This window comes from Colius striatus, chromosome Z (assembly GCF_028858725.1).
Source record: "Colius striatus isolate bColStr4 chromosome Z, bColStr4.1.hap1, whole genome shotgun sequence".
Taxonomy (NCBI): domain Eukaryota; kingdom Metazoa; phylum Chordata; class Aves; order Coliiformes; family Coliidae; genus Colius; species Colius striatus.
The window spans coordinates 7,370,491-7,393,562 of NC_084790.1; the positions used below are offsets into that span (position 1 = coordinate 7,370,491).

The following is a 23,072-nucleotide window of genomic DNA, read 5'->3' on the forward strand; positions in this document are numbered from 1 at the left end:
TGTTGTTTTTTCCATATTGGAGTTTCAACATGCATTACTGCTGTTCTCTTTCTGTAATGCTGTAAATCCAATGAGGCTTCTATTGTTTTCTTCAGTTTATTGGAGGACTGTTTAGGTCTATTTTTATTGTTGATTTCCCCCAGGAACCACAATCAGAATTCATACTGTTGATGTTGCCTCCTTTATTTACTGTACCTTGGAAGATGGACAGGTTCCACATAATGCTTTGATACTTGTTACTGTTTTAATCAGAAAGAAGGTGAATCTGGGTCATTTCCTTAAGTGTCACTTTGTTGTCAATTCTGCTACACTACAGTAGACATTATTGGAAAGCTTGTATCCGATCTAGTTCTCTTCAAAGTGACATTGTGGCACAAGGCCAGGTTGGAAAGGGCTTGAAGCACGCTGATGTAATGGAAAATATCCCTGCCTATGGCAGGGGGCTTAAACTAGTGATTTTTAGGATCCCAACCCAAACTATTCCGTGATTTTATTATTTTTTCTCTGTTGACAGGTGTCTGAAACATGGCAGAAACTGATACAAATGAAGCAGGAGGAAGGTGCAGAAAAGGTGGAGCTTCATCAGCTCTGGAAGAAAATGATTCAGTTACTGAAAGACAGTGCCCAGAACCAGGATAATAAGACTGAACAGCTGGTAATATTTCTCACTCCTTCTCATCTTGATACATATATATGTACAGTGCAGCTACACTTCAAATGAGGCCTTAAAAACCATGCAAATCTTATGACTGTTTGTCTCATTAGTGTTCAGTAGTGCTAAACTTCTCAGGAAAAAGTGTGTTATTTTACCTTTTGAAAAATCAGTGAGGGTTCAGCAGCCTGAGATGAGCCTTGGTTGGAATAATGTACTTTAATCCAAGCAGTCATCTTGGAACTCCTTCATTAACTGCCTTGGAGTTCTCCAAGAGTCCAAGTTTGCATGGTAGCAGTAGCACAGTTATGCGTTGCTCTACATCTGCATGTTACCAGAAGCATCACTCATAAGCTTTGACAGTGTGGTGGGTTGTCCTTGGCTGGACACCAGGCGACTACCAAGTCCACTCTACAACTCCCCTCCTCAGCTCGTCAAAGGGGAGAAAATATAACAAAAGACTTGTACATCGAGAGAAAGGCAAGGAAACATCACCCACCAGTTACTAACACAGGCAAAACAGACTCAACTTGTGAAAATGATTTAGCACCAATCTAAATCAGGGTAGGTGGGTCAATGAGAAATAAAACCAAAACTTAAAACACCTTTCCTCACTCCTCCCTTCTTCCCAGGCACAACTTCACTCCTGATTACCACCTTCTCCCAGTGGGGCAGGTGAACACACTATCCATCACATGTTGCCTTTGCTGCTCCCTCCTCAGGGGAAGAACTCACACACTTCCCCTGCTCCAGTGTGGAGTCTCTCCCATGGGAGACAGTCCTCCTCACGTTCTTCCAACCTGGGCCCTTCCCATAGGCTGCAGTTCTCAAACTGTTGCAGTGTGGGTCCCCCACAGGGTCACAAGTCCTGAAAGTGAGCCTGCTCCATTGTGGGCTCCTCTTGCTCCATAGGTCCACAGGTACTGCCAGGAGCCTACTCCATTGTAGGCTTCTCATGGGGTCTCAGCCTCCTTCAGGCATCCCACTGCTCCAGTGTGAGGATCCTCTACGGGCTGCAGGTGAATCTCTGCTCTGTGGTGGCCTCTGTGGCTGCAGGGGCAAGGCCTCAACATGAACTACACCACAGAACATAGGGAAACCTCTGCTCTGGCACCTGGACCACCTTCTCCCCTCCTTCCCTGACCTTGGTGTCTTCAGAGTTGTTGCTCTCACAGTGTCATTGTAACCGTAGCCAGCAGTTAAGCACCATACACCTGCTTGCTTACTGCCCACACACAGTGAGATGGGGGAGGGAGTCAGGAAAAAAAAAAAAGACCAGAACGTCTTTCATACAAGGAAAGGCTGCAGGAACTCTGGCTGTTTAGTCTGGAGAAGAGAAGATTGAGAAGGGATCTCATTAATAAGTATATATTATAAGTACATAAATGGTGGATGTCAGGAAGTTCGGGGCATCCCTTTTTTCTATGGTATCCAGCAACAAGACAAGGGGTAATGGGATGAAGCTGGAACACAAGAAGTTCCGTTTAAATATAAGAAAAAACTATTTCTCTGTGAAGATGAGGGAGCCCTGACACAGGCTGCCCAGGGAAGGTGTGGAGTCTCCTTCCTTGGAGGTCTTCAAGACCTGCCTGGATATGTTCCTATGCAACCTGATCTAGGTGACTCTGCTTCTGCAGGAGAGTTGGACTGGGTGATCTCTAAAGGTCCCTTCCACCCCCTACCATTCTATGATTCTATAATCTACTGAGCTAAAGGTAGTTTAATAGGACAGAAATTGAAGGGAAAATAGTAATAATGGAATATACAAATCCAGTGCTACACAATACATATTGCTCACCATCTGCTGACTTACGCCCAGCCTGTCCCTAAGCTGTGATGCTCACTGGCCAGCTGCCCCAATTTATGTGCTGGACATGACATCACTTGCTATGGAGCACTGATGTGGCTAGTTGGGTTCAACTGTCCCAGCTGTGTCTCTCCCCAACTCATTGTGCTCCCCAGCCTCCACCGGCAGAGCAGGGTAAGAATCGGAGAAGTCCTTGACTTAGTATAAATACTGCTTAGCAACAACTAAAACATCAATGTGTTATCATTTTTACCATTTTAAGTTCAAAACTCAGCCCTGTACCAGCTACTAGGAAGAAAATTATCTTTATACCAGCTGAAACCAGGCCGTTCTCTTCCAGATGCTGCTGGTATTGCTCAGATTTTTTCCTCCTTGAATATGTTCTCCCAGAGAGGCTACTACTAGGCCTTGGCTAGTGGCAGGTCCATCTTGGAGGTGGTGGGCACTGCCTCTGTCAGACATAGGGGAGGCTTCTAGTAGCCTCTCACTGAAGTCACTGCTGTAGCTCTACCCGCTCCTCACCAGACCTTGCCACACAGAAAATGGAAGAATGATTGCACTAAGTTTATCAGATGCTTCTTATGCATTTCTGTGACTTCTAAATCGTAAACAGTCCTTTCCTCTCCATTTCTCATTATATGTTTATCCCTTGACTCCACTGAGAAGGCAGAGTCTTCACTAGCACACCATCCTATGATCCCTGGCATGCTTCCTTTGGGCTTATTCATAGCCAGTCCAATTATATCCCCTTCCCCCTTTGAAACTAGTTTAAAGCACTATCAATGAGCCCTGCTAACTCCTGCCCCAGGATCCTTTTTTCCCCTCTGGGACAGGTGCATTCCTTTTGCTGTCAGCATATCAGGCCCTCTGTCCACTTCAGGAGGGAGTCACTCTCAACAATGTGTCTTCTTTTCTTTTTGGAGCCACTTTTGTGCTTGGTCTAGGGTGACTTGGTCTTCGTGGTACTTCTGACCTTGGTGAACTAACCACCTCTCTATCAGTCAGTTCCACCTGCAGGGCTCCATATCTATTCTGCAAGAGGAGCTGGCAAAGTGAGGGAAGATGGGAGAGGATTTGCCTGCTTCCCCAAGCAGGAGCCTATTTCCATTTGCTCCCATCTCTTTGGTCCCCTTAACTTTGGTCCACTTAACTGTAGAAAGGATGGAGCCGTGTCCTATGAGGAGCAGCTGAGGACTTTGGGTTTGTTTAGTTTGGAGAAAAAGAGCCTGAGAGGTGACCTCATTGCCACTTCCTGAGGAGGGGAGTTGCTGAGCTGTTCTCCCTAGGATTGAAGGACAGGATGTGTGGGAATGGTTCAAAGCTGCACCAGGGTAGATTCAGACTAAGTATGAGGAAGACTTTCTTTTTTACTGAGAGAGGAATCAGACCCTGGAACAGGCTTCTTAGAGATGTGGTTAATGCCCCAGGCCTGTCAGTGTTTAAGAGGCATTTGGACAATGCCCTTAACAGCATACTTTAGCCTTTGGTCAGCCCTGAAGTGGACGAGCAAATTGACTAGATGATTGTTCTAGGTCTCCTCCAACCAAAATAGTCTATTCTAACATTTTCCTAGAATTGTTTTTGCACTTCTAATTATTTCTGCTTTCAGCTTTTGACTGCGTTTGAACATGCGGTGAACTCTGCTGACACTGTTCCGAGTGAAGACCACCAAAATCTTTACAAGGACTTTATTCAGTGCTTGTCAAAAGTAAGTTACATTAATCTGTATTCACCAGTGAACAGATGTGATATTCCACATCTGATTATTAACACAAAAAACTCTTTCTTTTTTTTTCCTTGCAAGTTTCCTCATGAAATGGCTAGGTTGGAAATGGCCTGTAATGACATGATGGCTCTGTATCCTACTGTGAGTTATCCTTTGGAAGTACTTTGCCTGCACTTTGTTCAGTCAGGTGAGTAGGATATATTTAGATTTTTGACGGTCTTAAAGGTTATCTTTTATAGTTAGCTTTCTGACAATCTTTTTACGAGTTTTTACCCGTCATGACCCAATACAAGTGCACCATTTACTTTTATGTTATATTTCTACCTGTCTGGAAATGGAAAGTGTTAGGTCCCTTGATTTACTGTTTCCCAGCTCTGCCACTAGAGTGGTGATCATAAATTGGCAGAAAACTTCTGCAAGTTAAGTGCAGCTCTGGCAATGTACAAAATTGTAAAGAAAGAATGCCTTACAGAACTCAGAAACATCCTCTTTGCATAAGTGAAGGTTAGCTTCTTAGTCTTAGAGGAAGGAATGGAGAATGTTAACTAGTGCTCTAAGGCTTAGGATGGGGTACACTTAGGTTATCCTTTACACATAAAATATGTCTTGTCAAAGCAAAGAAATGTACTTTTATGAAACTTTTTTTCAAAAGAATGGTAAGTAGGGAATCATGGAATCATGGAATGATCAGGATTGGAAGAGACCTCTAGAGATCATCCAATCCAACCCCCTGCTAAAGCAGCTTTTTACCTCAATCAGGTTGCAAAAGAATATGTCCAGGTGGGTTTGGAAACCTCCTGAGAAGGAGACTACAGTCTTCATAATACCACCCAGGATGCCATTGGCTTTCTTGGCCATGAGGGCACATTGCTGGCTGTTGTTTAGTTTGATGTCCACCGGAACTCACGGGTCTCTCTCTGCAAAGCTGCCCTCCAGCAGGTCAATCCCCAGCCTGTCCTGGTGCATGTTTCCTCCCCAGGTGCAGGACTCTGTACTTGTCCTTGTTGAACCTCATGAGGTTCCTCTCTGCCCAACTCTCAAGCCGGTTGAGAACCCGCTGAATGGCAGCACAACCTCTGGGGAATCAGCCAGCCCTCCCAGTTTGGTGTCATCAGCAAACTTGCTGAGGGTACACTCTGTCCCCTCATCCAGGTCGTTGATGAAGATGTTGAGCAAGACTGGCCCCAGAACTGATCCCTGTGGAACTCCACTGGCCACAGGCCTCCAACTCGATTCTGTGCCATTGATCATCACCCTCTGGGCTCTGTCATTCAGCCAGCTCTCGATCAACCTCACCATCCACTCATTCAAGCCACACTGCTTGAGCTTTCTGATGAGGATGTTGTGGAAGACAGTGTCAAAAGCCTTGCTGAAGTCAAGATAGATGACATCCACTGCACTCCCCTCATCTAGCCAGCCGCTTATGCCCTCAGAGAAGGCATAAGCCAAGGTTGGCCAAGCAGGATTTTCCCTAGTGAATCCATGTTGGCTCCCCCTGATAACCATCTTTTCCTTTATATACTTAGAGATGAATGAACAGATTTGTTTAATCTGGTTAGATATTTGTTCTAAGAGAAGAAATAGAAATAGATCTAACTTTCAGCTTAGGCAGAAGAATGTCTTTGCTCATTTGGAAGGTTGGCTTCATGGAATACTATAATGACATGAAAGAAGAGAATTTTTCCCTTTGATTTAAAAGGATGAAAACAAATGAGACCCAGACTCTCATTTCCACATGAGAGTGCTCTACAGTTTGGAGAAACATGCAGAAACTAATTTCCAAAGGAAAAGGAGCGTCTGCTCGGCGCAATTCTTATATAATAATGCTCTGACAACATCTCACCATCCCACAGCCATCTTGGGTTTAGGAGGATGATGCTTAGGTTTAGTAAGGCTGTTTGTTTATATTTGAGTCATTCTAACCACGTTGTAGTCCCTCATGCCCCAAACTTTTGGGCTTGTAACTCAGGTGTGTTATTAGTCACCTTTACCAAATGCAAATCAAGGACAACCTTTATGTCAAAGAGTTAGTTTAAAGATTTGCTACAGGAACCACCATGTCTACAAGTAACAGCTAAATACAAGCAAAAAAAATTTTATAACATCAGTTAAAGTTTAGCCAGGATATTAAATTATGTGATTCAGAGCAAGATTGTTTCAACAAGCTCATCACAACAAATTTATTGATATGCAAGTCATGCCTTGGAAGGAAATTAGTTTAGTTTAGTTGAGGCAGATTTGGACATGTGGGCATTACGGTGGACTTACATGAAAAGCATATGAAGGAATGAGTATTTATTAATAAGGATTTGTTAAATACCTGTAGTAATTTAACATGAGCTGTTAAAAATTCAAGTTTCACACTAACAGTTTCTTTTGTTTGGTGGTACTGAGTATTTAGATTCCTGATTATTTTTTAGGTTTGGTTTTGGGGTGAAAGTTAAGTATATAGTACCTTTGGAAAAATGTTTAGTTAATAAATTTGTTACATTCAGCTTAATGCATAAGAGTTGTATTTATATGGATAAGGTATGCTGTTGCATTTTTTAAAAACAGAGAACTCTATGATTTTTTTTTTTTCTGAAACTAGGTACATTGTCAGGAGAGGCCATGCAGTGTTTTTCTAGGCTTTTGGAGATGGATGAGAGTAGTGGTCCAGGCATCATTGGGTTTGGTGTGAAATGCCTCCAAGAAAAGAAATACAAAGAGGCTATTAAAAATCTTACTGAGGGTAAGTGTGTAATATGAGGTATAAGTACTCTGCAACTTGGACACCTGTTGTTTTATGTTGGATACACTGGGAATCTTACACTTATGTAGTGTTCTGCCAATTCTAAGATTTAAAAAGAATACTTAACGCTTTTTTTCTGATAATGAATTGAAGTTATTTTAATTATGGTCTGAAGTATAACATCTCTGAAGTTTGTCATTGCTGTTAGAGTCAGCTCTGCAGTATTTTAGCGTGATTTGCTTTAAACTTTTTTTAATCTGACTGTTTATTAGATGAAGCAGTAAACACAGGAATAGCAGTTAAGGAATCTGGAATTTATCAAGTAAAATATAATGCAGCTCTTGTAGTCTAGTCACTGCATTTCTATACCTGAACAAAGATGACTTGTCTTTGAAGTTGCATCTTCTTAAGTCCTCTTTAATATGTATATTGGATAAACAGTTGTATTGGGTATCTAAAGAGAAATAGCAGAATTTTTTTTTTTATAGAAGACATTTGCTGAACAGTTTGTTTACTAGTCTGTAATTATCTTTCTTTTATTGAAATGGCAAAATTCTTGGAAAATTATTCTTAAATATTCTAGTGGCAAAATAAGACTCTTCACTCTCACTATGCTGGCCATGGAAAATTCAAAACAGCTTACTGGAAAGCTGGATAAATAAGCATTTTTGAGGTCTAAGTGATCAGGAGTCCATCAGGCTGTTCTGAGATATGCTGCATCCTTTCACTCAGGTTTAGAATAAGACTGGTTTTGAAAATGGATTTTGGAATATTCTGCAATATTCCACAGTAGATATTAGATGGTGAAATACTGTGTCTTGCCTAAAATCCTTAAGAAAAATTTTGGACGCTTAGAGGAAAAAGTCTTCAACGGAAAGCAAATTCTTTGGGCTTAAATGTCACTGGATGTTTTGACAAAACACACAACATGTTTTTGACAAAAGAGATGACGTGTCAAATAATTTTATTTTTAATTTTTTTGTGCTCTGCTCATGAAGAGGAGAATGCAAAGGGCAAAGCTCTTTGTATAATGTGTAAATCTATAAAGCTTAGAAATACTGGCTTCAACAGTAAGCCAAGTGTTTGCCTTTTAGGCATTGGAGCTTCAAAGCGTTGTTTGATAGTGACGTATAATATCAGTATGTAACAATATAGTATTACATGAAAATTCAATTTTATTCCTCAGTCTTTAAGGCAAGTTTATCAGAAAGTTTCAGTGAAACAGTTTTGGCGGTACTTTTCTACTGTCTTGAAGTTCTATAGGCCTTTTATGGTTTCTAAGAAAGACTTTATAAAGTTGTTTAAAGACTGCTGATGTTAATGTCTGATCAAAATGAAGGACTTTTTTGTTTTTGAAACAAAAGTGCACTTTAAGTTGGTGGTGTGCATTTCCTCGCTTTTCCCCCTTTTTAATTTTATATATAAAAATGTTATATTCAAAGTTAAGCCTAACAGAACCTTACAAGCTCCTTAGTCTTTGCTTTACTGCTTGGAGGCCTTTATGCCTAAAACAATTTGAAATAAGACTCAAAGGAAAACCTAACTGCAGATCTCATCTGATTAATAATACAATTTTGATGTCATTATATAGCAACACAGCATCTGGCAACTGCAGTGTCTTTGCATCCCTAAGCAACATTTTTAGTGCCTTTTTTTAACTGTTTTTTTTTAATTAGGTTTGCAGAAAACTACCCAGTGTCCAGCAGCGTGGCGTTATTTGGCAGAGGCACAGATGAAAATTCACAAACACAGAGATGCTATCCAGTCCTGCAATCAAGGTAACAGCCTGTTAATTGAAAGTGCAATTGCAGAGTTACACTACATTATGTAGTTCAGCCAATATGGCCTTTGAATAATCTGAGTTTGTGGCAGTCATAGTCCTTTGCTTTTTGCAGTCTCACAGCAAGGGGGAGTACTTGCAAGCATGAGAGATTAAAAAGGCCTATAAATTTGTGTGGAGGAAACGTGAAAATGGAACAAAGTAGGTGAACAGAAATTTATTGCAGAAAGAGTGAAAATGAGGTGAATCTTTTGCCAATTGTATTCAGTATGGAACAGTTCAGGGTGACTTCTACACCGCAGCCCTTTTTTTTAGAGTAGGCATCAAAAGACTTACTTGTGATTCTAGCATGAATAGAAGTTGCTGTAAAACGAGGCAAGAAAAATGAGTGTTAAAGAACTTTGAGATACCAACCTAAGAATTCACTGAGGAACATAAAGGTGAAATTGCTGGAGTACTGAAGGGTTTATGTAATTGCATCCTAAAACTGTTTGTGTCCGAATGCTTGGAGGCAAATAGTGTAAACCTGTCTTCTAAAAAGAGTTTCAGCAAAGATCAGGGAAACGACTAACAAGTGAGATATGTTTAGTGGTTGAATTAGTTAAAACGAGAAGGACAGAGTTAGGGAATTAATGTAGAAAAACTATTCTGGGGGATAGACAGTATGGTTTTTATAAAGTAAAGCTATTTTTTTTCTTTTTTAGCACTCTTTAAAGGAGTTTATGGGCACATGAGGGAGATGTGATATAGTCTTCTCTGTTTTCCAGATGATAATTTATAAGATCTCTTGCAAGACTGTTAAAGGTTAAGAAACCACAGATTAAGAAGTGGAGTTGTAGAACTGAGTGGTTTTTGTCCATTTTAAGTAAGTTAAAAGCTAGATCACAGTATAATGATGACATCTGTTTTCAGGCTGGAAGATGTCCCAGACATTTTTACTGGTATTTGTGTTGTTGATCCTCTTTTCCAATCCTTTATGAATACTGATAAGATTGTAAAGTTTACTGCTATTCAAAACAGACTGAAAAAAACTCGTAAGAGGAGATTACAAGTGTGGTGTGTAAGTAAGAGTTAAAATAATTAATAAAATTCCTGCAAGTGTGGGAAGAAACATTAACACAGAGTTATCCTAGCCTCTTGTTGAAATAGAAAGCAGAAAGGTTCTCATTTTGTATGAAAAAATAGAACTGTTTCTTTCTCCTATGCTTCAGAGTCAAGTCAAATGTTAGGAATTACAGGGAAGGGAATGGTTAGTGAAACAGAGCACTAACATGTCATTGCTTTAAGAACATCAGCAGCATAGGGGAATTTCAGTGTGTTTCTGTTACCCATCCACAACTTCTCAAAAAAAAAAAGGGTAGAATGTGATAGACTATTAGTCTATCCAAAGGCAGGAAAATGGATCGTATCACAACAAGTAAATATCCTGTAAAGTCAGTTTCCAAGCTGGAGAAGAGATAACTTTGAAATCAGTAAAGTTGCAAAGGATGTGGAAGATGAATAAAGATTGAGTGTTCTGTTTTCCTATGTGAGGTCTAGTACTGACTAGTACCAGATGAAACTAAAAGATTCAGAACAAACAAAATAACTTCTGTTTCTCAATGCAACGTGTAAGTTAAGCTATTGTGCCTTGCTGAAATACACTATTAATGCAGAGTTTCCTTGAGTTCACAGAATGTATGGAAAGTCCTAGAGAATTCTGGGGAAGCATTGCTTTATGCTTAGCCTATCTTACTGGCTGTATCAAGTCAGACAGAAATATGTCTTATGTGTAAATAAATATAGCTAATTGAGTTACTCAGAAAGTTCTTGCCCTGGGAAAATGCTGAAGCAGATATCCTCATTCTCTGAGGTGAGGTTCTTCTGTGTGTTGAAGTAATCTATACTGTGTAGAAAGTACGAAGTTACTTTTGCACAGGCAGAGTTAAATCCCAGGTTTTAGTAATATTTTTTCTTTAAAACTGAAGTATAAACCACCTTGTTTATTAAAGGTCATTGTTTCTTTAGAACACAAATTGCAAAAATTTAGCATTCCATTAGTAAGGCCAGCAGCTAGAAAACTGTCAGGCTTTTAACATGTCTGAGAAGACTTTTCTAAAATTGATCTAAATTTTAAACTTGAATGTATAGAAATTTTACAGAACAATTTCTTCAGCATGATGGAGAGCAATCAAAAACATTGCTGTAGTAAGTGATGCTCTTATAGACTGAAAAACTGTAGTTGACAAGATTTAAATATATTGGGAACAGTGGTGTTCTTTGTAGTTCCTGCTTCTGTCTTTACTCAATGAAACTTTTCTCTGACTTGTCAACAGCTCTTGAGGGTCTTGGAACTTCTGATGATCCCAGTCTTCAGTGGAAGAACCTTATCCTTCAGTTGAAAGCAGAGGCTTTGATTAAATTAGCTGACGCTGGTGCTGCAGAAGAAGCCATTAAAGCACTCGAGCAGGTATTGGTGACTAAAATTTGTATTTTTTTCACTTCAAAAAGTGCTGTCATCTTTCTGTACTAAAAGCTCAACCTGTGTATTTCGTCCCTTACCTTGTTTTTTCATTCTGTGATTTAGACAGTTCCTACCAACTATAGCGTAATCCAAACTTTCTTTCATTCTTTCTTTCTCCCTTTTTTTAATTTTTGCTACAACTCTTTTTTTCACTCACAATTCTAGTTTTGGAAGCTATGGCTTTTGGCCTTGTGCTGTCTTGCTTAGTGCTTCTGGGTTCTTGCTAGTTCTGTGGCTGCTCTTCATCTTAATTTGAGTTACTTTTACGTTCCTACTCCTAGTGGCCTTCATTCACTTGTCATTAGTCATAAGCAAGAGCCTATTACCTCAAGACTGAATGGTTAAGTTTTTTCCCCTCTTTTTTTCCCTGTTAAACTTCTATACCTTTGTCCTTGCTCTTTATAATCATCTGCCTATCCTCCATTAGTATTATTCCAAGACTTCTCAAGGGTATACTGTCTACATGTTTTCGTGACTTCACGCAGTCTGTCTGCTTTTGACACATTTGATTTTTTAAATGTAGAAGGAGATGAACTTGTTTGTGTCTATGACTTTGTTCCCCAGATTGTGGATGCAAGCAGTGATCCAATGGTTTTAGCAATCAAAGGTCAGGCTTATCTGAACAAAGGTTTAATGGATCAAGCTTCCAAGGTTAGTTCTTTATTAACCGTGTTGCTAAGTAAAATTCTTGGTTTCATGGAGGAAATAACTGAAGGAGAATGACATCCTTTTGCAGATTTCACAAGAGCTTCTGTTGTCCCACCCTGATCTGGCTGAGTCCCATGCTCTAGAGGGTTTCATCCATTATTCCCAAAAGAACTATGAACAGGCAGAAAGAAGGTAGATTTTTTTTTTTCTTTTCTCTAAGAGCGAAATATGAGGGAAGAATACAATATAGTGATTTGTAACTTTTGAAAGTGTGTCTAATGCAACCTTTGTTCCTTTTACGTAGTTTTCTGAATGCCATTGAAAGAAAGGCTGAAACTGCAGAATATCATCAGTACTTGGGGCTCACATACTGGTTCATGAGTGATGAGACAAAAAAAGACAAAGGAAAAGCACTCACTCAGTTCTTAAAGGTAAAGATTGCTTTTACTATTCATGTAGAATTAGTGTTTACCTTTTGTCAGAAACCAAATACAGAACACATGCTGACTAGAAAGACAGACTTAAATATTCTGTTTAACTTCACAAGGCACTAAAACCTGTAAACCAAGTTCAGTTGTGCAAGAAGACACTGCAGAGAGCTGTACAGATACCTGGATTTTTTTTGCTTTTGTTTTCCTCTTTTCACTTTGATTTAGGCCAAACATAGTGGTGATTCTCTCAGTCTTCTCCCAAGGGCTGTAAAGTTGAGGCCTCTAGATGATCAGTGTAGATCTTTGAAGACATTTTGAAACAGAGAGGGCACATTTAAAACTGTAAAAAAGTGAGGAAGGAAAAAAAATGATAGTGGTGTTAGTGTTTCCATGTCTATCCAAGGAAGTAATTGCAGACCCCCGAGACTTATATACTCTTCTAATCTTTGGGATTTTGGTAGTTGTGACTTTTTCTCTGAACATAAGACCGTGAATCCAAAAGATTTAATCTGAAATTTGTATTTGGAATGTGTAATTGTACAGAACAAGGCTGTAGGTACGGTAAACTAACTCTATAGCTTCATGATAGATGTTCGCATCTCAAATCATTGCCTGCTGTTTGCACTTCAGTAACAGTAGGGCATACTGGAGAATGTAGTTGTAATGAACAATACTTACGATTCTAAGTAAAGTAGCATATGAAAATTACATGATGTAGTAAAACATTGTTTTGTTCTAGCACAACTGAATTGTTAGTATTTCATGTACAAAATACTATGTGTCATGAAGTCTGTAACAGATTCTGCAGATATTTAAAGCACAGGTCATCTCTGAAATCTTTTATAAATTTGACAACTCAGATGTATCACAGAAAGAACTTAAATAAGTTGATAAGCAGATACTGATCAAGTAGTTTTCACTTGATTTGTCCATCAGTATAATCCTTCAAAATGCTGTCTTGTACTGTGTTCATATTTCCTTACAGGCTGCAAAATTGGACAGCTACTTGGGAAGTGTCTTTTGTTATTTAGGTAACTACTACAGGGACGTCGCTGGAGACAAAAGTAGAGCTCGTGGCTGCTATAAAAAGGCTTTTGAACTGGATGGAACAGATGAAAAATCAGGAGCAGCAGCTGTAGACTTAAGTGTGGAACTTGGAGACGTGGTATTGTACATTCAGGGTTTTGATTTACTGCTGTTTTGTTTTTCTCTTAATTCTGCTCTCTGAGGAATCACTTCAGATTTCTCCTGTATTAGAAAATGAGATCTGAAAACAGGTGTTCTGTCATTGCTTAGCAGCTTTCATAGTTGGACCTGCTTCAATTTTATGCTTCAGTTCCAAATTAAGTCTATGTGGGGAGAAGGTTAAGGAGTATCAAGCATAATATTGTAGTGGTCACATATGTGGTTTGGATGAAAGATTTTTTTTCAGTAGGGAGCATGAAGAGAAAGTTAGTTTTCTTTTTATTAAAGTCATGACACTTCTTTTCTCCATTCTCTACCTCGTTGCTTTCAGGAAAAGAACAAATTCATGAGGACATGTAGAAACACTTGTTATATAACATTGTATAAAAAGTTTTTTGCCTTTAATATTATAGAGCAAGAAAGCAACTCATACTTTTGATAGGCTCCATTTGAACATTTGGAAAGTCAATCTCAGTATCTGACTTGCTGCAAATACTTATGTCCTTCTCTAGTTTGAAAAAAAATGTCTATAGAAAACTGTAGGAAGCTGCTGCCTATTTGTAAGGAGAGATATGTAAGAAATAATCATGTCTTTAGATCTGAGTAATTTCCTCCTCTATTCTGCCACTCAGCCTGCCAGCTTTAAAAAGCCCCTGTAACATTTCTGCATTACAGTAATTAACAGATAAGACAGTTTAATGGATTAAGACTATGCTTTAACAGGAACTTTGTTCTTTCTATATAAAAATGTTTAGTAATCGGGCATTTTTGGTGCTTAGGACGCTGCTCTGTCCATCCTGAATGAGGTGACTCAAAAAACAAGTACTGGCACAGCAAAGTGGGCCTGGCTTCATCGTGGGCTTTACTACCTGAGAACTGGTCAGCCATCAAAAGCAGTGACTGAGTAAGAGAACTAGTGGATGGTTTAAGTCATTCTTTATAAAATCACAATAAAATGGTCTTTGATCTTAGCAAGTTTTGAAAATAAGTTAGCTGATGATAGGATGACCTGTACTAAGCAATGGGAAATGGGCCTCAGGACTCTGTCTATCTTCAGTTCCAGAATTAGCACAATGTAGTTTTTTTCAACACAGCAGTGTTCTGTACTAAGAAGCCTGGTGACAGGCGTGTCATAGACAAGCACGGTGTAGCACTGAATAATGAGCCAAGATTAGCTACAATGTCTAAACTTGTATAATGTGTTCTGAAGAAGAAAACACTACTATGCTGTCTCTAAAAGTTCTGTGTAATTGTGTGTTTGTGTCCTCAGAATGTAGAATACAAAGAAGGAATTTGTTTAGGTTGATGTATCACCTTCTATTAAAATAAGTTTTTACCTTGATATCTTCAGTTTGCAGGCAGCTCTCAGGGCTGATCCAAAGGATTCCAACTGCTGGGAGTCTCTAGGGGAGGCTTACTTGGGCAGAGGTAGCTACTTAACAGCTCTAAAGTCCTTCAGGAAAGCAAGTGAGCTGAACCCAGAGCTCACATACAGCATTTACAAAGCTGCAGCAGTGGAGCAGATTCTAGGCAAATACGAAAGTGCTATAGCTACCTATCAACAAATCTTAAAGAAGACAGAAGACTATGTGCTTGCACTGAAAGGTAATGTATCTGAATTTAAAAGTCTTAACTTTTTCTCCTTCTATGCACTAGTGCTTCTGACTAGTGCTTCTAGTCTTGTGGACATGTTCTTGGTGTATTGAGGTTTTTCTGCATGGAAGGATAGAGCTGCATTTTGAGTATGTTGAATACTGTGAGCCACTGCGTGAAAACTAGTGTGTAGTATTCTACAAACACCTGAAGAGCTCTTAAGCTGTGATACACGGGAGCGGTGATTTCTCTTTTAAGTACATACAAAAGGTAGCTATTCTGAGGTAGCTACCAAGCCAAATGGATAGAAGAATTAAGATAGGCAGGAAAAGTCAGCTAATGGTGCTGCAATTTCACCTACACAAACACTTGTCTCAACAGGCAATGAAGTCAGGCTGCCATTTCAAAGAGGTGGGCTATACTGATTTTCTGCTGTTCGTGACCATGCATTCCTCACTTTTTGTTTTGGCCCTGGTGATTCAGACTCTCTGAGCTTCAAGTGATGACAAATAGCACTGGAATATTGCAAGATATCTCTTTGTCATCTGAAAGAGCTAGAGGGTGATTGTCCCTCTACCTCATCCTTCATAATTTTGTCTCTTGGACTTTGCCAGACTAAACTGTCATGGCAAAAGCTACAAGTTGGAACATTGGGATGTTTGCAGATTGGCAGTTGTTTTACTAGTTGTTGGACAAGAAGGCAGTAGCAGGCTGCAGCAGCAATTTGTAGAGATATTGTTTAGAAGTGTGCATGTGTATATAGCTTTTTTTAGTGTCTGTAAGAGACACTTGACACCGTTACCTAGAATAAAATGCTTCGGTGATGGGGTATAAGCATGTGGTATCAAGGTTTCCAACCCTATAGTAGCCTCTATATGTATTCTTATATCTCCTAAGTCTTCTCCCACAATCCCTTTTATCCTTATCTCTGATTTGTTAGCTCTAGATCCTACTTTGAGTCCCAGTCTTTACTTTCTTAAAGACTACTGAATGTTTAGTGTGATATACTGTCTTTTGTAGTCCTTCTTAAAACTCTCTGAAACAAACATCTGTATTGTTTTGATACTCTTCTGATCAGTTTAGATAGTTTCTGAATTGAACTTTTGGAAGCATAGTCTCCTAGTAAGAGGATAATGATACTGATGTTGCTTGAATGCATTTCTTTGTGTTTCACTTTTTTGTTACTAAATTGGTGTGTTAATTCTGCCCTGCTTCAACATATCTTTTAGTGTATAACTTTGAGGAATAAAACCAGTTTTGTTTTTAGATTACCAAGCTTTTTGACATTTAAAAAGCTCATAGAATCACAGAATCTTAAGGGTTGGAAGGGACCTTGAAAGATCATCTACTCCAACTCCCCTGCTAGAGCAGGACTATGTAGAGGAGGTCACACAGGAACCAGGTGGGTTTTGAATGTCCCCAGAGAAGGAGACTCAACAAGTTATGTGGGAAGCCTGTTCCAGTGAATCGTGATATTGAGACTTCTCTGTGGTCAAGACAAATACTAAGTGGGAGCATGATAAAGATGCCTGAAAAACATGACTGTGACTATATGTACAAGTTAGCATGAGGAAGGTAGCTTCAGAGCTGTGAAAGTAAGTAACACGTAGCTAGTGACTTACTGCGAGACTGAATCAGTGCTGGTGCCAGCAAATTATAAACCAGTCATCTTATTGGTTCCAAAATACTAGAAATTGTGGTATTAGATGCAGTTCCTTTTTAACAATTGGATTTATTACCATATATGGTGAGCTGATCCTAACTGGACACCAGGTGCCCATCAGGTCATTCTGTCACTGCTTTCCGTAGCAAGACAGGGCTGGGAGAGAAAATACAATGGACAAAACTCATTGGCCAAGGTAAACTGTTTAATAAAGCAAAACCAAAGACCACATGTGGAAGCAAAGGAAAACAAAAGATTTATTCTCTATTTCCCATCAGCAGGCAATGTCCAACCAATTCCTAGGTGGTACGCCTTCAGTACATGAAGGAGTTGCTCCAGAAGACAAACACTGTAATAACAAATGCCACCCCTCTCCTCCTTCACTCAGTTTTTAATGGTGACCTGGCATTACATGGTACAGAATATCTCTTTGGTCAGCTTGGGTCAGCAGTCATGACCATGTCTCCCAAGATCTTGCCTACTCCAAGCTTCCTGGAGAAGGGGAAGAATGTTGGAGAGACGGCCTTGATGCTGTGCCAGCACTGCTCAGCAGTGGCCAAAACATGGGACTGTTATCAGCACCTTTCTAGCTACCAATACACAGCACGACACTATGAGGGCAGCTGTGGGAAAAATAACTTCATCTCAGCCAGACCCAATACACCATGTGAAGTAAATTCTTACATAAATTAAATAATGTTGTTTTCACTTCTTCTTCAAAGCAGTCTTTCTCTTTACCTACCATTCTTCTTTTTGTGTTTTGGCAATGGTTTTTGATTCCTCCTATAAACCAGAAGTTGATGTGTTTGGCAAAGACTTGGCAATGAGAGCAGATTTCTAATGAGGGCTTTACTTACTATTTGAGGGTTTTTAAAATAATTAGTAGGTTTATTTTATTGTTGAAATTATTCTGCAGTTCACACTGGATGGTATAGGTTAAAAGCAAAGTTGTGAGCACTGTGGGTCTTCTGATTTTGGCGTAACATTTGCAGGTTATAAATCTTTATATCAAGGAGAACACCAAGGAATCTTCCACTCTCCACCTCCTTTATCAAGCATATTATAAATAATCTCTTTTCATTGAGGATACTTTGTCTTATTTTCAGGACTGGGTGAGTGCTATCTCATGCTGGCAAGATCAGCCCTTGATAACTATTTTGATAGGAAGGCTGTGGATTATATACAGCAGGCTCTTGAATTTTTTACAAGGTTAGTACTAAATAATCAGTTATTTGGTTCCCACTGAGATTGTGAATTGACTGATAAAAGGGCTAAGTGTTTGAGGATTTTCAGTTAAACTAAATGAAATGGAAACTAGATTAAATGGACCAGGCTTCTAATCTAGGAATAAGAATGTGCTTATTTAAAACAGTTTGGATAACATACTCTGGACTTAGGCTGCTTGCATGAGTGTTAATTAGAGTTTTGCATTTTCTGTTTAAAGATTCAGAGTCTTCTGATTATAACACAAGTGTGAAGTGACATACAATTCTCTCCAGCAGTCCTCCTGTAGATATGGGGCTGGAAGGGAGATTTCTGTCAAAATTGTACATGAGAGGAAATTGTTCCTTCCCTCCCTCAATCTTTTTGTTTTGCATTTTGTACCAAATGCTTTAGTGTCCTAAATTAAACCTTGGGATAGCTGCTTTATGGGAGAAGGTCCATCAGGTTTCTGCAGATAAGTCATGTCTTGTAATATATCGTGACACTGCCCTGAAATGCAAGAGTGGGTGTAGTCAGCCAACATGTTGATAGATAATGGCTGGTTTTCAGAAGTGACTCTTAGTCCCAGCAATGTTGGGGATACATTGATATTCTTTCATTTCTCTTTTTAAAAAAGAAACCACACTGATTAATTTTATTTGCACTTGTACTACTCTTCAAAGTGGTGAACTTCCCTTTAGAAAAAGATATTGAAGTGTCTGAAGGATTGTGTGGGTTTTCTATATCATTAACTACAGGGCAACAAAGTACCATCCTGATGTGTCTTGCCTCTGGAAACTGCTCGGCGATACGTGTACTAGCGTGCATGTTATTTCACCACCCAAAGTGAATGTCCAAGTTCTAGGATCGCTTCTGGGTAAAAATGCAGACAAACAGGTGCTGAAGAAAAGTGAACTGCTCAGACTGGGAGGAAGGTAATAGTTTTTTTTATTGACAAGAGCTTCTATACATCCTGAGGCTCTATAGAAAGTATTCAAGACTATTTCATTTCTAGAAAATGAAAGACATGATGATCTGTTCACACCTGAATAGTGAGCTAAGATTAACATGTGGTCTCACACAAATTACACTGCTTATTTCAGAGTATGTTTTCCCGATTGCCATAGTGGCTATCAACACTTCTTCTAGCACCTGGTCTTCTTGTTTTTGTCTTCAGAGCATGGCTACTTGCTGCCTTTTATTCAACAAATTGTGCCTCTTTAAATGGAAGGGTTGCAATAGTTGCTAATTCTCCCAGGACTACTGAAGTCCAAGATAGTACTTTAAGCTTTCTGTATGTACTTCTGTCTTACAAAAATGTCATCAATTCTTGCCCTAGGCATGGGTTCTAGAGAACATTGGAAGAGGGAATTCCTTGTTTCTGTCCCTGGAAGCTCATGATGGTAGAAAATACTTGTAGTATTTCTCTAGCCTTTTCTGTGACTCCTTCTGGCCTGTCTGCAATTGAATGTGTAGGGCAGGAAATGCATCAGCTGAGTAAATGTCAGCCACAAAATGTAAAGTTGTACTTCCTAGGGGAAGTCTGATTAGCTGTAAAAATGTCTAGTTTAAAGTAAAAGCCTGAGTATTGCAGCTGAAGTAGTTTTGATTTGATTGGCATTTGTGGCTTCACAAGTGATGGGTGCTACAGGCTACCTTTTAGACCAAGATAGATTCTATGAGTATAACTGTCTGAATGAAAATCAGTTAGGTGATGTTTGCTTTTCATTCTTGTCTGGTTTTGTTTGTGTTTACATATGTTTGCTTGGAAAAGCACCTTTATCTATTTCTTCAGCTTTCTGCTCTTAGTGTAGAGAGACTTGGAGTAACATTCCTGTGATTCATATTTCTGTAGGTGTTATGGCAGAGCTTTAAAACTGATGCCTTTGCCTAGCATATGGTGCGATCTTGGAATAAATTATTATCGACAAGCGGAGCACCTCACAGCAGTGGGCACTGACACGAATGAGATCAGCGAGCTGCTGGAGAAATCATTACAGGTATTGCCCGTTTTTCCTGTTACATTCTTTAAAATTTAAGTCACTATTGGCATTTTGCATACTCTCTCTGTCCTAAATAAAACCTACATCTCTGAATAAGTAAGTGGATAAGGTCTTAATTTTTGCTTTTGTAATGATTATAATCCACATTTGATTTTTTTTGTAGTGTCTCAAAAAAGCTGTGAGGCTTGACAGCAAAAATCATCTTTATTGGAATGCACTTGGTGTAGTTGCTTCCTGTACTGGTAAGTCTTCAACAAAACCCCTAGCTCCGTAATATCTTAGATTAGATGGCAACTTGACTGATGGTGTTTATGAAAATCAATTGAGTCTAGCTTTTTTTTTTTTTCCCCCCCCTCCAGCTATTGGGAATTATGCTCTTGCTCAACATTCGTTCATCAAATCTGTTCAAGCTGAGCAAACTGTAAGTGCTGTAGGCAGCTGCCATCTGTTTGAAGTGGGCATTTAAAACTTTTTTCCCCTTTTATTTTGAATATAGTGTTATTTTTTAATATAGTGGTATACATATATATATAGTGATAGTACATTTGTTTTAACTTTATTTGTTCTGTCTAGAGTGTTGTTGCTTGGACCAACTTGGGAGTTTTGTATCTGGCAACTGGAAACGTGGAGGTAACTCTTTCCTAGCCTCAAATGTAGTTTTTCTTTCCACTTTTTTTGGTTTTTAAGAGAGTATATGCAGGTGGAAGTGTCAGCAAACATTGAAGAATGTACCACTCAGACTCACGAAACTTACTTCATTTGAAAGAAATCTATTTGTCACCTGTACCTTACCTGAGACACGCAAATGAATTAAGTATTTCTTCTGGAGGTTATAAGGTTGAGCTGAATTGGTGAGGTTGCTTTCCCAGCAAGTGAGTGGAATGAGAAGTGTTTGGAAGGACTGCGACGTGGTCAGTCAGATTAGTGCACACCAGGTTTGACCAAGAACCGTTAGTTGTAGATCATAAACTGAACTTTCATGTTTTGACTTTCCTGTCAGCTACTTTCTGCTCATCATCTGATAAGCAGATTCACTGTAATTCTGTGCAGCCTTCAGAGTTTCACTATAGAAAAGTTAGAGTATACTTTTGAAGCCCAGAGTTCTTATGCAGCTAAACCTGCATCCTGTCCTATTTGCTTGTCAGAATTACAGAAGTTTTGTTTAGTTGGTAATGTGATAATCAGAATTATTTTTAATAAAAGTAACTTGACACTGCAGACTGCTTACTGCTACTAATGCTAAGACTTTCTTCACCTTAGGCTGTATTGAGGAAGAATCTAAACTGCATCCTAACATATGCAGTCATAGGAAAAAGAGAATTTGTGGGTGTTAATTAGTTTTACCATTTTGAAATTGTGTTTGTTTAACTGTTTGCACGAGGGAAAAGCAGAGTTCCAAAACTGGATCCTCCAAGAGTCAGATTTGAAAACAATAATTGTTTTCAGAGGTAATCCATCTACTGGGCTGTTTAGTTGTTATAAGAAGATTGTGTATTTGAAAGGGAGGAGAACTCTGATCTTGTAAAGATTTTTCAAATTTTGTTTTACTTTCTAAAGAAGACTAGACTGGCTTGTTTCTCTGGGCAATGCATTGTTCTCTTTGACATAGTAGATATTTTCAGTAATGACCTAATTTTGTCCAGGAGATCTCTTCAGTACTACTGCATGTCAATAACTGTGTATGCTGAAAAGTGCTCTGTTACCATGCCAGACAGTTTAATAACGCTGTTATCTCTGGTTCTACAGCAAGCTCATGAAGCCTTCAAGGTGGCCCAGTCACTGGAGCCTTCTTATTTACTGTGTTGGATTGGGCAGGTAAGATGAAATAATATTGTGCACCAAAACCATTTGTTAGTCAGAGAGAGGACTTGGACTCCACTGTAATAGCTGGCACTTAAGCATGTTACTGAATATTAAATGTTTTAAGTAAAGGAGATTTCTGCTTCTGCTGAGGGTGGATGTGACCCTTTGTTTCCACAGTGATATACAGTGGAAGCTGCATTCATCAGATGTCTTTTTTGGCTGATGTTTGAGTTCTGTAAGGAACTAGCTATTAGAAAAAAAACACTGGTTCTGCTCAGAGGCTCTTATAAAAAATAAGCATTGTCAGCAAAACAACGTTTTTTATAAAGTGCTAGTTACTGCAGCCTCAGCTGTACCCCTAGCTCATTATGTGACACTGCTAACTCCCTTCTCAGTACCCTGCTTCTGCTACCACTGTTAGAAATCTTTAATGTACCTGAGCAAAAAGCAGTTCCTACTTGGGAAGTCCCTTCCCCGCCAACCACTGATGGCTGGGTACACTCCCACTGGTATCTCAGCCATCTGTGAAGAGTAGAAATACTTGTGAATCATGCTTTTATAATGACTGTAGGTGCACTTTGAAATCCCATGCTGCTGACTTGATAATAATGTCTAATTGAAACTGGATTCTAGGGAAGAACTAGTGCTATCACATGTTGAAATGTCTCCTGTCAGATGTTTTAAGTTGTACTGTCACACACAAAATCTTTGTCCTGAAGAGTGTAAAACATCAGCAGAAGACCTTCAGTTTCAAGTACTGATACAGTGGAAATTGCTTATGCTTCCTTTAATTGTGTTCATTTTGTCCCTTGACCTAACACTTCTTTGAGAGTATGAGGGAAAGAAAGTGTCCTCATGTTAAATGCTTAACACGTGCAGTAACATATGCTGAGCTTCTTGTTAGTGTCATAATTTTTCAAGTGTGTGACTACAGCAGCTCTTGCTTCTCTGTAGGCTCTTATTGCAGAGATGGTGGGCAGCTGTGATGCTATGGATCTCTTCAGGCACACAACTGAACTCGGTATGCATGTAAGTATCACAGTTGTATGGTTCTGAAGTTTCTGTGTATCTAACTTCTCTACTCAGGTGATGTAATTTTTAAAAAAATAAGCATGTCTCGAATGGTGAAACTTCCATGTTGTTGTTCCTGGCTTGTGCTGGCACTGAATAGCAGATGGTTATTTTATTAAGTTCTTTAGTCCCAGTAGTCTAAGAAATCATATCTCTAAGACATGAAAAACATTCTTGATGTTCCACAGAACTGGAAGATCAAAGGCATAACTTACAACTCTTCCAGGAGAAGGGAAGGATATCATCAGTACCCTGTGTTCTAAGAAAGTGAAG

General features: G+C 39.1%; 1 protein-coding gene across 1 annotated transcript in view; it reads left to right on the forward strand.

Annotated features, from left to right (window-relative positions):
- The window catches only part of SKIC3 (SKI3 subunit of superkiller complex), a 50,601-nt gene that overhangs the window by 4,759 nt on the left and 22,770 nt on the right, over positions 1–23,072 (forward strand). The window contains exons 7-26 of the mRNA XM_062018680.1: positions 515–655; positions 4,069–4,167; positions 4,264–4,372; positions 6,776–6,916; positions 8,593–8,694; positions 11,012–11,145; positions 11,764–11,850; positions 11,936–12,039; positions 12,152–12,278; positions 13,264–13,443; positions 14,243–14,367; positions 14,815–15,068; positions 17,826–17,928; positions 18,681–18,857; positions 19,778–19,922; positions 20,089–20,167; positions 20,285–20,346; positions 20,499–20,555; positions 21,672–21,740; positions 22,683–22,757. Coding sequence (XP_061874664.1) covers positions 515–655; positions 4,069–4,167; positions 4,264–4,372; positions 6,776–6,916; positions 8,593–8,694; positions 11,012–11,145; positions 11,764–11,850; positions 11,936–12,039; positions 12,152–12,278; positions 13,264–13,443; positions 14,243–14,367; positions 14,815–15,068; positions 17,826–17,928; positions 18,681–18,857; positions 19,778–19,922; positions 20,089–20,167; positions 20,285–20,346; positions 20,499–20,555; positions 21,672–21,740; positions 22,683–22,757 — 2,370 coding nt within the window. The remainder of the gene's footprint in view (positions 1–514; positions 656–4,068; positions 4,168–4,263; positions 4,373–6,775; positions 6,917–8,592; positions 8,695–11,011; positions 11,146–11,763; positions 11,851–11,935; positions 12,040–12,151; positions 12,279–13,263; positions 13,444–14,242; positions 14,368–14,814; positions 15,069–17,825; positions 17,929–18,680; positions 18,858–19,777; positions 19,923–20,088; positions 20,168–20,284; positions 20,347–20,498; positions 20,556–21,671; positions 21,741–22,682; positions 22,758–23,072) is intronic.